This window comes from Mus musculus, chromosome X (genome assembly GCF_000001635.26).
Source record: "Mus musculus strain C57BL/6J chromosome X, GRCm38.p6 C57BL/6J".
Lineage (NCBI taxonomy): Eukaryota > Metazoa > Chordata > Mammalia > Rodentia > Muridae > Mus > Mus musculus.
In genome coordinates this window covers 134,309,550-134,322,544 of record NC_000086.7, presented here as the reverse complement: position 1 = coordinate 134,322,544, position 12,995 = coordinate 134,309,550, and the positions used below count along the sequence as shown (strand labels likewise).

Below are 12,995 nucleotides of genomic sequence, written 5' to 3'. Positions count from 1 at the left end.
GATGGGCAGGCTGGCAAGCAGGCGGGGGGTGGGGGGTGCCACTCCCACTCATTCCTGCATTGCCAAATAGCTAGTTTGAAATTATACCTGTTGTAACTAAAATAATATGGCCCTCACATGTAAAAGTATTTACTCCTGGACCTTTAAGTTTGTTAATACTTGCTGTCAATGACCAAAAGTGAAAAAGTCAATTATAGATGGTCATGGTGGCTCACAACTTTAATCTCAGGACTTAAGAGGCAGGAACAGGCAGATCCCTGTGAGTTCAAGGCCACTCTGGCTATGTATCAAGTTCCAGTACAGCCAGAGCTTATCTCAAAAAAGAAAAATAAAAAAAGAGTCAACTATTTAGTGGAAACAGAAAAGGCGGCCCAGCAGATAAAAAGCCCAGACTGTGCAAACCGGATCCCTGGACTGAACACTGGAAGGAACGAACCAACTTGCAGACGTTCCCTTGGTCTTTCCATGCTTGCAGTGCTGAGTGCGCAGCCACACTCACACACTTAAAGCATACCCACATGCATGCACATGTACACGCATACATACACACACGTAATAAATACACTAGGTTTTCAAAAAACAACACAATGATAGTCTTTAAACAAATTGGCATATTAGTAGTCGTTACCCTATACTTTGAAGGATAGCATATTCTAAACTGCTTTTTCTGCACTTAGGAATGGATTCAGATAGACTCTAAACATAATTTGAAGAAGAAAGAATTTAGATTTCAGTACAAATTCATTACCTCACACCCCTAGGATATGAGCCATTAGCAACACTATTCATCATGTTGAATACAAAATGAATGCCATCCAATTGCTGGCCTGAGGCTCCAGCTGGTATTATGGGGAATCTGACATTCTCCTTTAATCACATCTAGGAAGGAAAAATCCATATGCATCTCATACACTGTAGTTGCCTTGATGGCAAATATTTAACTGCCACATCTGAGTCACTGCACAGAATCCTATCAAAGTCTATGAAAATGACTTAAGAAATAATGACTTTTAAAAGCTAACCCCCTTGCTGCTAGCCCTGGTGACTGACTCACACCTACAGCCCCCACACTTTTGAGAAGGCAGAAAGATAGTGGATTCACGGTTATCCTGAACTATACAGGACACACTGTCTCAAACATACAAACTAGAAACTAGCACCGGATAGATGGCTCAGCAGGAAGAAAGCACTTGCAGCGGAAGTCTGATGACTTCGGGTTGATCCCTGGAACCCAGAGTGGAAGGAGAGAAGCAAGTCCTGAAAGTGGTTCTCTAATGTTCACATGGCCACCATGGCAGATACATACACACACTCACATACAGTCCACCATGGCAGATACACACACACACTCACATACAGTCCACCATGGCAGATACATACACACACTCACATACAGTCCACCGTGGCAGATACATACACACACTCACATACAGTCCACCATGGCAGATACGTACACACACTCACAGTCCACCATAGCAGATACATACACAAACTCACATACAGTCCACCGTGGCAGATACATACACACACTCACATACAGTCCACCATGGCAGATACACACACACACTCACATATAGTCCACCATGGCAGATACATACCCACACTCACATACAGTCCACCATGGCAGATAAATACACACACTCACATACAGTCCACCATGGCAGATGCATACCCACACTCACATACAGTCCACCATGGCAGATACGTACACACACTCACATACAGTCCATCATGGCAGATATGTACCCACACTCACATACAGTCCACCATGGCAGATACATACACACACTCCCACCATAGCAGATACATACACAAACTCACATACAGTCCACCATGGCAGATACATACACACACTCACATACAGTCCACCATGGCAGATACATACACACACTCACATACAGTCCACCATGGCAGATACATACACACACTCACATACAGTCCACCATGGCAGATACATACACACACTCACATACAGTCCACCATGGCAGATACATACACACACTCACATACAGTCCACCATGGCAGATACATACACACACTCACATACAGTCCACCATGGCAGATACATACACACACTCACATACAGTCCACCATGGCAGATACATACCCACACTCACATACAGTCCACCATGGCAGATACATACACACACTCACATACAGTCCACCATGGCAGATACATAACACACACTCTCATACAGTCCACCATGGCAGTCCACCATACATACACACATAGTTCTCATTTTAAAAAGCCAGTCATGGTCAACCAAAACAGCTCAGCAGGTAATGAAAAAACAGTTCCTTGTTGCCACGTCTGATAAGCAAAGATGCAAAGAGTGAACCAAGTCCAGCAAGTTGTCCTCTAACCTCCTCATATATGTTGTGGGATGCACACCCACATATCCACACAAAATAGATAAAATGTAGGGGGCAGCAAAATGGCTTCACAGGTAAAAAAAAAAAAAAAGGTGCCTTCTGTCAAGCTGACAAGAGGAGTACTAGTCCCAGGAGTCATATGGTGGAAATAGTGGCCCAACTCCCTCAAGCTGTCCTCTGATTGCCACACATGGGCCCTGGCATATGTATGTACACACACACTAAACAAAAATGTATTCTTTAAAACAATAAAGTTCAACTTCTTAAAAAAAAAAAACCCTCTACAATTTATTCCCAGCCCACATTTGTCAGTCTTACCAAGCACTATCATCCAATACCAACTTCAACTAAGTCAGGCTGCTCCTATTTGTAGTCTCCTAAAACACAACTTCCACATCTCACAGCTTTGCCTGAGATCCTCCTCTCAGAACTATCATGACTTCCTTCTGTCATAGCCCTAAACCACAGAACATGGTGGCACACCAGTACTTGGCAGGCAGAAGCAAGCAGAGCTTTAAACTCAAGGGTAGCCTGATCTACATAGAACGTTCCAGACAAGCCAGAGCTTCATAGTGAAACTGCCTTTAAAAAAAAAAATCCCAAATTCAATTCACCCTTCCTAGGCCTGGCTCAATGCTTACATCTTTTATGCCTTTACTAATCACTGACTTGCATGGTTTCATTTTCATTATTGTATAGCAGCTACTATCTTCTATTTTGCCATCTTTTATAATTCACCTTTTTAAAGTGTGTAGGGTGCTTTGTCTGCATTGTATATCTATGTATTACATGTGTGCAGTGCCTACAGAGGCCAGAAGAGGGCACCTGATCCCCTGAAACTGAAGTTCTAGTAGATTAAAAGTAAAGATAGTTTTGATCCACCCTGTAAGTGCTAGGAATTGAACCCAGGCCCTCGAAAAGAGCAGCAGCTGCTTGCTCTTAGCCACTGAGCCATCTCTCTTGAGTTGTTACCTTCATGTGGTTTCTTTAATTCACTTGCTACATTTTTATACTACTGAACTACAAAAAGCTAAATCTTTTTAATCTAGGGACTAGAAAGATGGCTCAGTGGTTAAGAGCACTTACTGCTCTTGCAGGGGACATGGGATCAATTCCCAGGACCCACATGTCAGCTTACAACTGTTTATAATTCTAGTTCCAGGGAATCCAACAACATACTCCTCTGAACCCATGGGCACTAAGCCTGCAGGCAGTTCCCAAGCATACACTCATACACGTAAATACATCTTTATTTAAAAAATAAAGAGCCGGCGTGGTGGCGCACGCCTTTAATCCCAGCACTCGGGAGGCAGAGGCAGGCAGAATTCTGAGTTTGAAGCCAGCCTGGTCTACAAAGTGAGTTCCAGGACAGCCAGGGCTACACAGAGAAACCCTGTCTCGAAAAACCAATAAATAAATAAATAAATAAATAAATAAATAAATGAAATTTATGCCTACCCAGAACAAGAAAAGAATCAGGATGGTAACATGAATTTCATAAATAAAATAAGTGTATGAATTCCATCCCCAAAGCTACAGGGAATTTGGTTAATTATGTGCCTTACGGGACCTGTAAACTATTGATTGTCCTTGAAAATCTTCTAGGTGGCCAGTAGGTTCATTTCTTGGCATTATTAATATACTAATGAGAATAATTCTGCTATTTAATAAAAAAACAGTCTATTTGCAACTTGTGAGATATAATATTTTCCTTCTTAATGCTTTTGATGTAGTTTTTGCAGTGTGGAGAAAATTTAGACCAAGTCTCCCAAAGGATTCTGATGTGGTTTAAAAGGGGAAATGACAATCACTGGGCTATCAACAAAAGTCTGTCTGTAAGGTTTTCTTAAAACATAGACAGCAAAAACCATAGATGCATTAATTTGTGAGACAGTGCGGCAAAGATGTCTGCTGTGTAATTCTTTATGCCTTCTGTATTCTTAACATATCTTTAAGTATAGAACATACATTAGGTGGCATGCCAGTATGTACAAATATAGTATTTGACTGAAGCTCAATGCTGGTCGGTATTTACTTACCAGAGTATCATCTTGCAATGAAGCAAAAAAGAAGCCATACAGAGAACTAATTTGCTTCTTATGATCAATAAAGTCAAACATCGCAACCAACCAACGATAAAAAAGTACCTGTTTGACAGAGAAAAAGCATTGTCCTTAGAGAAATGTAACTAATTGTTACAGAAGAATGTTAATCCGGCCCCCTCAGTGTTATTTTAAAAGCTTCTAGCACCAAGTAGGATAATAGATTTTTATTTCGTTGTAAAAAAGTCTTTTTGAACAGGGTCCTTTTATTAAGCTATATTGTTCTGAAACCACAGGTTCTGTACAAAAGGCCACTGCCATTACTCCATAAGTGGCTCTTCTCTGCTAGGCCTTAAGCGGCTTCTGAAGGACTTATCATCAAAGTATCCCAAAAGATTACCTTGGTATTACCAGAACACTTGTCAACACAGAGCCAGGATACTGCTTTAAGCACGGAATCTTCTGATATGTGACTTTCTGGAATCATGCACTTCAATATCCGTGAGTTTACAGCATTCCCTGGAAAACAGACCACCGCTAAATGAAACTGGAGTTCAGTTCTCAATCATTCCTTTGCTTTTACTCCCTAGGGGTCATAACTCTCTAAAACCAACAAAGAAGCAAATTATTTTGGGTGTGTACATTTCCACGTGTGTGCAGATGTGTGTGCATGTAAGCATATATCTGTGCGGAGGACAAAGCTTGGTGTTAGGTTATCTTCCTTAATTGTTCTCCACCCTGCTTTTCAAAAAGCATTTGTATTGTATTGTTTTATATGCATGGGTATTTTGCCTGCATGTATGTTTGTGTACCATGTGCATGCAGGGCCCACTGAGGTCAGAAGAGGGGACTGGATCCCCTGGAACTGGAGTTAGAGACAGCTGTAAGCTGCCATTGGATGCTGGGAGTCAAAGCTAGGTCCTCTGACAGAGCAGCAAGTGGTCTTAGCCACTGAGCCATCTCTCTAGTCCCATCCACCTTACTTTTTGAGACATGGTTTGTCAATTAAGCTAGAACTCACAGACCCAGATAGACTGGCTGCTCAGCAAGCCATATGTATCCTCTGGTCCCCATCTCCACAGCACTGGGAAAGACAGCCCCTGGCTTGCTTGCTTTCTTTACATGTATGGGTATCTTGTTTGCATACACATATATGTGTCACATGTGCATCTGAGGCCAAAATGTGTGTCAGACTCTTGGTACTAGAGTTACAGAAGGATGTGAGACACCAATATAGGTGCTAGGAGTTAAACCCATGTCCCCTGGAAACGCAGATTAGTGCTCTTAACCACTGAGCCATCTCTCTAGCCCCTTGCCCTTGACTATAATTGAGTACTGGGGATCTAAATGGAGGTTCTCATTCTTGTATGGCAAGCACTTTGACAACTGAGCCATCTCCTCAGCTCTTAAGTCAAATTATTTGACCCAAATAAATCTATTATTTTTTTTAAAAGTAGGTTAAGGGGACAAGACCTGGTAGCTCGTGCCTTTAATTCCAGCACCTGGGAGGCAAAGGTAGGTGAATTTCTGTGTTCAAGGCAAATCTGATCTATAGAGTGAATTCCAGGACAGCCAGGGCTGTTACAGAAAAAAAACCTGTATCAAAAACGTAGGGGGACATTAGGAGCTGACCATGGATGTACAGGCCTATAATCCTAGCACTCAAAGAGGCTGAGGCAAGAAGATTCTAAGTTTGAGGCCAGCCTGAGCTACATAGCATTACCTTGTCTCAAAAAGAAGAAATGAGAAAAGTGTTTCCTTTTGATTAAATGATTAAAATATTTAGCAATTTGATCATTTTGAGGATTGCAGGACTCAGTGAATATCAAAAGATACAATGTGGATGTTTTTCAGTCCCAGGGCTTAAACTTAGGGCCTCCTGCATGTTAGGCAAGCACTCAATCACTGTGCCATATCCTCATCCTGACACATTCAATTCTTAAAGCATCATAAATTTTAGTATTATATGAATTATAGCTCAACACTAAAAAAGCCTTTCAATCACAAGGAAATCTCAAAGTGTTTTTCACTTTAGTTGTGCAATAATACAACAGATTATTATTAATGGGCTAAACCTACTAGCGGGTATCTTCATGAGTTGTTAAATTTAAGATTGTTTTTAAAGGGCTGGGTGTGGTAACTCACCCCACTATTCCTAGAACTTGAGAAGCAGAGGCAGCTGGATCTTTTAAGTTTCAGGCCAACCTGGTCTACAGCATGAGTTCCAGGACAGCCAGGGCTACAGAGAAACCGCTCTCTGTGAGGGTGTCAGATCTTAGAGTTACAGATAGTTGTGAGCTGCCATGTGGGTGTTGAGATTTGAACCTTAACTGCTGGGCCATCTCTCCAGGCTCTGAGAAACTCTGTCATGAATTTTTGAAAAAGGGGGGAGTGGGTGCTGGAGAGATAGCTCAGCTGTTACGAGTATATACTATTCTTGCAAAGCACCAGAGTTTGGTTTCCAGGGCCTATACGAGTGGCTCAGAACCAACTGCAACTGTAGGTGTTCGATGGCTGTGGTGCCTCTTAGCCCTGGCAGGCACCAGCATCCACACAGACACAAACACAACTAAAATGAAATCTTTTTTTCAAAGACTTACAAAATAGGTTGACAACCTCAACGTTCCCTAAAAGCTGCAGAATGAAACCCATTCCCTTGGGATTAGCTGCGGATGTAGCGTTCTGTACTAGTCTAATCCTTCCTTCTTGTTCTCTGTCCTGCACAGTGCCTTCTTTCTATGTGCTTTCTCAGGTTCTATCCATTACAGTATTTAGCAACAATGTCCACACCGCCATTCTGTGCAAAGGTGCAGAGCAATGATGACAGGGTTAGAGAAAAGCAAAACCAAGCAACAAAAAATAAAAAAATCTCTTAATAAAAAAAAAGATTTTCCTGGCGAGTCTAGGTTTTATTATCTCCCATTTCTATCCAGTAGCCATTTAAACTTTCAAACAGCCCTACCACTCCATCCTTGCCAGATAGCAAATGCAAAGTGGGGGTTCTACACTTACTCTATTTTCCATTAGTGGACGGTCTACAGCACTGGTTCTCAAACTGTTGGTTGCAATCCCTTTGAGGGTCATATATCAGATATTTACATTACGATTCACAACAGGGCCAGAATTAGTTACGAGGTAACAATGAAAATAATTTTAGGGTTGGGGGAACAGCACAACATGAAGAACTGTACTAAAGAGTAACAGCATCAGGAAGACCGAGAGCCACGGATCTAAGGTCTCTATGCATGTCTGATACCATTTCTAGCCTACCTACTCCCTAAATGCTCATTTTAATCTTCCCAGAGATAAATGTAATGATCTAGTATGGAGAACAATACAGAAATACCTAACAGAGGAAAAATGAATTCCAATGGAAACATTTGACCTCAACAAATTTCAATTTAACATAAAAAGAAAAAGTAACAGCCAGGTACGGTGGTGTACACCTTATTTTTTTAGCACTCAGGAGGCAGACCCAAGTAGATGTCTCTGAGTTCAAGCAAATTTCAGGCCAGCCAAGGCTACAATGTGAGACTCTGCCTCAATCAATCAATCAATCAATAAATTTAACAAAAGCCAGAGGATATTTTCTTTCCTTTCCAGTTTTTTTTAAGGTAGTCTCATTATGTGGCCCACTCTGATCTTGAAGTCAACACAATCCTCAGCCTCAGTTTCTCTAGTGTTGACATCTACCTATACGCACTACCACACTGACTTAGCTCAGAGATTGCCCTTTCAAATATTAGAAACAAATCTCCAGAGCCTGAAGCATTTTACAACACCTCAATATCTGGCATACATCAGAAAAAGCTTCCGACCATTAGTTTACGGTTGGATATCAGATATCCATTACATACCCAAAGGGAGAAATTGTTAAAAAAAAAAAAAACTGCCCATTCTATATATACTTTTAAAGGGAGACACAAATGTAAAATTGATCTCGGCAGAGAGCAATGGATCACAAACTTCTGAAAAGGTTTGAGAACTAAAGTATCTGAGACCATGATCTTCAAGGACAGAAATCCATTATGTCTAGTTTAACTATCTAGGCACACATAGAACTAATCAGGTAAAGAACAGAAATAAGACACTTGAAATCAGCCACTATGTTACCTTTAAAGTGAAAGCACATATAACCACACTCACACCCACTTCTGTAAACAGAATGGAAGGCTATACATTAATATGCGAAGACAAGAAAACAGTTTGTGTTAAAGTACAGGTGTGATAGCTGTACCATTAGTGAAAACTGGCAATGTAGGCATAGACACTAGAACAAGAGTTAGGAGATGCGATTTTCCAGATTCTAGCTTTGACATTAAGGCTCAGTCTTTGACTTTAATCAGTCTGGGCCTGTCTTCACATCTTTGTTTTATCTTCTACATTTATTTGTGTGTGTGTGTGTGTGTGTGTGTGTGTCCCTCTATACTGTGTCATATGCGTGGAGGTAAGAGGAGTACTAGTGGGAGAGTGAGACTTGGTCCTCTTGGTCCACTACGTGGGTCCCAGGAACTGAACTCAAGTCTCAGGCTTGCATGGAGGCCTGATGAGGCAGCTTGTTGGCCTATACACACTAAAATGAAGATGGGCTATCCAGAATGTGTGAATTCAATTGAGAGAAAGCTAAAAGTAAAAAGACACTGATCAGGTGGCATTTCTTAGTCTCTCTCCTACCTCTCACTTTAACCAACGAACTTAGAACAAGAAACAGGGGAGAAAAGCATTTTGACTGGCAGGGTCAGAGATAGTGAAGTGAAGACAGAATAAATAGAACCTTGTCAGATAAATAGAAGCCTAACACAATGAAACAGACTAAGTAATTTTTTTTAAAGACCCTCTTTGGGAACACTATTTAATCTATGGTTCTGAAAAAAAAATACTAAAAATGGTTCCTTGCATCTGGTGACAGAGTCCCACATGCATTTTACTTATGAAGATGTGGTAACTGGTCACTTTCAGCAGTATGCACACAGATACTCTTGGCTTACAGAGCAGTCTAAACATGGAAAATCCCACAGTGCCATTGTACATAAGACCACTAGATTGATCTTAATGAGAGACTAGGGCAACTGATTTCAACACCAAACTTAATTCGAAAAAATCTTAAAGGCTGGGGGGGATGCATAGTGGGGGAGCTCAGAAGTTAAGCAAACTTGATGCTCTAGCAGAAGACTTGTTTGGTTCCTAAGACCCACAGGGTGGCTCACAAACACCAGCACCAGAGTGCTCTGCACACTCTTCTGACCTCCAAAGACACCAGACACACATAAGGTTTACATACATGCATGCAAGCAGAACACTCATACGCATAAAACAAAATAAATACATTTAAATAAGCCTAGCTGTGGTATACACATCTATATTCCCAATACTTGGGAGGCAGAGGCAGAACGAGCAAAGCAAATCCAAGACCAGCCTAGCCTACTTAGCAAACTCTAAGTCAACTTCAGTTATCTCATTATGTCTCCGCGTGTGTACATGCTCCTCGTGTATTCTGTTGGCCTGTTGGTTTGTTCTATTCTGGTCTGTTTATTTGCCTGTTTTATTTATTCTTTCTTTCTTTCTTTCTTTCTTTCTTTCATTCTTTTTTGGGGGGGGGGGTGTTTCGAGACAGGGTTTCTCTGTGTAGCCCTGGCTGTCCTGGAACTCACTCTGTAGACCAGGCTGGCCCTGAACTCAGAAATCTGCCTGCCTCTGCCTCCCAAGTGCTGGGATTAAAGATATGTGCCACCACGCCCCGCTTATTTATTTTTTCTAAAGAGAGAGAGAAAGCAAACATGAGGTAGGATGGGTCAGAAGGTGGGGATGATCTGGGAGGATAGGATAAAGGAGAAACCATGATCAGAATATATTGTATAAAAGAACCTATTGTCAGGCAAAACCAAAGAAGACACAGTACATTTCCTTTTGAAGGAAAAAAAAAACAAAACAAAACAAATAAAACCCACAAACTGTGAGAAAAGGCGAAACTAACAAGAAACTGATGACAAATGGAACCTACCAAACTTGCCACTGAGTGCCACATTCAGTAAAATATCAATTGCCTCTGGAGCTAAGCCATTGCTCAAAGCCACATTTTCAACAGTTGTCAAGTGTTTTTCCAAGACCTTATCTTTACTTAGTGAAGCTTTCTTAGGACCTGCAAAAAGAAAAAAAGAATGCAGCAATGAGACCTTGAAGGTTCTTCCCATGTTCCATCCTCAACAATTACAACCTTCTTAAAGGAACAGATTTAGGCAATAAATGTTTTCCTTCAAAAAACAAGCCTTGAGAGCCTTTATTACTCAATATTTTCATCATGCACTGACATCTTGTGTATGTATGAGAGAGAGAGAGAGATTATTTTAACTTAAATTAAAACCTCTTTCAAATTAGGACAATTTCCAAATTCTGCAGTGCAATGAATTACCTAGAAATCTTTATTTGTATATATAGGTGTGCATGTGCCCATTCCTGTGTATGTGTAGTCATGTGTGCACGTGGGGGTGGGGAAGAGGCAGACAGTGCTGATACTGCTGCTAACTCTCCACCTTTTTGTTTGTTTGTTTGTTTTCGAGACAGGGTTTCTCTGTGTAGCCCTGGCTGTCCTGGAACTCACTTTGTAGACCAGGCTGGCCTCGAACCCAGAAATCTGCCTGCCTCTGCCTCCCAAGTGCTAGGATTAAAGACGTGCGCCACCACCGCCTGGCCACCTTTTTTTTTTTTTTTTTTTTTTTTTTTTTTTTTTTTTTTTAAAGAAAAGGATTCTCACTGAACTGGGAACTCCCCAGTTCGGCTAGACTTCTGGCCAGTAAGCTACAAGATGTCTCTCATCTTTGCTGCCCTAGTACTTCGAGGATAAGCATATACACTATGCCAAGACTTTTTACATGCACACTAATCAACTGGGCCATCTCCCCAGCCTACCAGAAACCTTTTAAAAATCACAGTGCCAGGTTCCATCCCACACTAACAAAATCAGATGGCTAAGAGTAGATGACAAACATGAATCTGTTTTGAAGATTCTCAGGTGATCACTGTGTCTGCCAACTATGCTGGGAAGATGTCTTATTTGCTCTATATTACATAATTTATAATTATTTATTTATATTATTTACCATTATATAGTAAATTCTCTATAAATGACTATTACATAAAAATTTGAATAAATGAAAACATGTTTCCTTTAAAAGCATCTTACAGGTGGACATGATAGTGCCTTGAATCCTAGCATTTAGGAGAAAGATGCAGATAGATCTCTGAGTCTGAGGCCAGCTAGTCTACATAGTAAGTTCCAGGCCAGCAAGGGCTATACCGTGAGACCCTGTCTCAAAAAAAAAAAAAGTCTTAAGGAAAAAGACGAGAACTATTTTTAGATAGGTTCCCACTATATAGTTCAATGTAGTCTTGAATTATGCTCTTCTTACCTAAGCCTTACCTGCAGTGCTTGGAATTATGGGTGTATCTGCCACTACATGCAACAATTACAATTGAAATATTTTTAGAGAGAAATAGGACTTTGGGGGCTGGGGCTGTAGCTAAGTTGCTAGAGTTTTGGCCTCTAGCACCAGCTCCACATAAGCCAGACATGGTAATGCACACCTGGAATCTCAGCAAGCAGGAGTTAGAAGCAGGCAGATTGGGAGCTGCAGGCAACCCTTAGCTACAAAGGGAATTCCAAGCCAGCCTGGGGTACAGAGACTCAGTCTCAATTTAAAAAAGTAAATAAAAACAATACAAAACCAAGCCCCTGCACAAGGAAAGCAACCTGCCTTTACCTTTCTGGAAGTATCCTACTGCTACCTGCAGAGCACCTTCAGTTCGATCATCAGTGCGTGTAGAATCTTCCACTGAACTGCTTTCTTTCAAGACACTCTTGAAGTTGCCTGATTTGTCTTTCACCATCCAGTCTAAGAGACTGGTTTGACGGCTATTACTGCCTTGAGAAATTCTGTTTTGTTGCTGGGAGTTTCTAGTAACCCTTTGAGTTGCCATCGCTGTATCCACGTTCTAGACAGAAACGAGGGCCACGTTACTATTAATCAGCTAGAGACACGACCATATTTGCTGGAATTGCCATATGCAACAGGTAGTCAGTGACAAAGAATTCAGGAGACATAACCCATATGCTAGCTTTTTTTTGCTTGTTTTAGAAAGCCCTTGACCAAACAGCTTAATAACTTGCCACTATAAAATATTATCAGCTAAACTCTGACAACACATGTTCCCTTTTAAAATGGCTTCATCATAAAAGTACAAAACCATTCCATTTCATGACTACAATCCTTTTCCACACCTACCCCTTTTTTTTCTCTCTACCTCTCCTTGATTTTGCCTTCACTCTTTATACTCCTTTTGTGTCAATACTATGTTAAAACCACCACACAGTTTAAATCGCTAACTAGTACCAAAGGCAGTAATATTATCCATTTATTAACTCAAACATTTAATAAATAATTCCTGTATACCATCTTTATGACAAACACAAATTTAGTTACCAGGGCTGTAAAAATAAAACATCATCATGGCACCCAAATTCATGAACCCTACACTGGGGCACGAGGGTTATAAGCCAATGAATCAACACGTAACTAGTGTGGT

At 40.9% G+C, this 12,995-nt stretch overlaps 1 protein-coding gene across 4 annotated transcripts in view; it reads right to left on the bottom strand.

Annotated features, from left to right (window-relative positions):
- Cenpi (centromere protein I) overlaps positions 1-12,995 on the bottom strand; it is a 55,021-nt gene that overhangs the window by 40,560 nt on the left and 1,466 nt on the right. For all 4 annotated transcript variants that reach the window (NM_145924.3, NM_001305631.1, XM_006528477.2 and 1 more), the window contains 4 exons: positions 12,173-12,404; positions 10,417-10,554; positions 4,816-4,934; positions 4,413-4,520 (listed from right to left, as the gene is read on the bottom strand). In NM_145924.3, the coding sequence (NP_666036.1) occupies positions 4,413-4,520; positions 4,816-4,934; positions 10,417-10,554; positions 12,173-12,389 (582 nt within the window). In that variant the 5' untranslated portion in view covers positions 12,390-12,404. The remainder of the gene's footprint in view (positions 1-4,412; positions 4,521-4,815; positions 4,935-10,416; positions 10,555-12,172; positions 12,405-12,995) is intronic.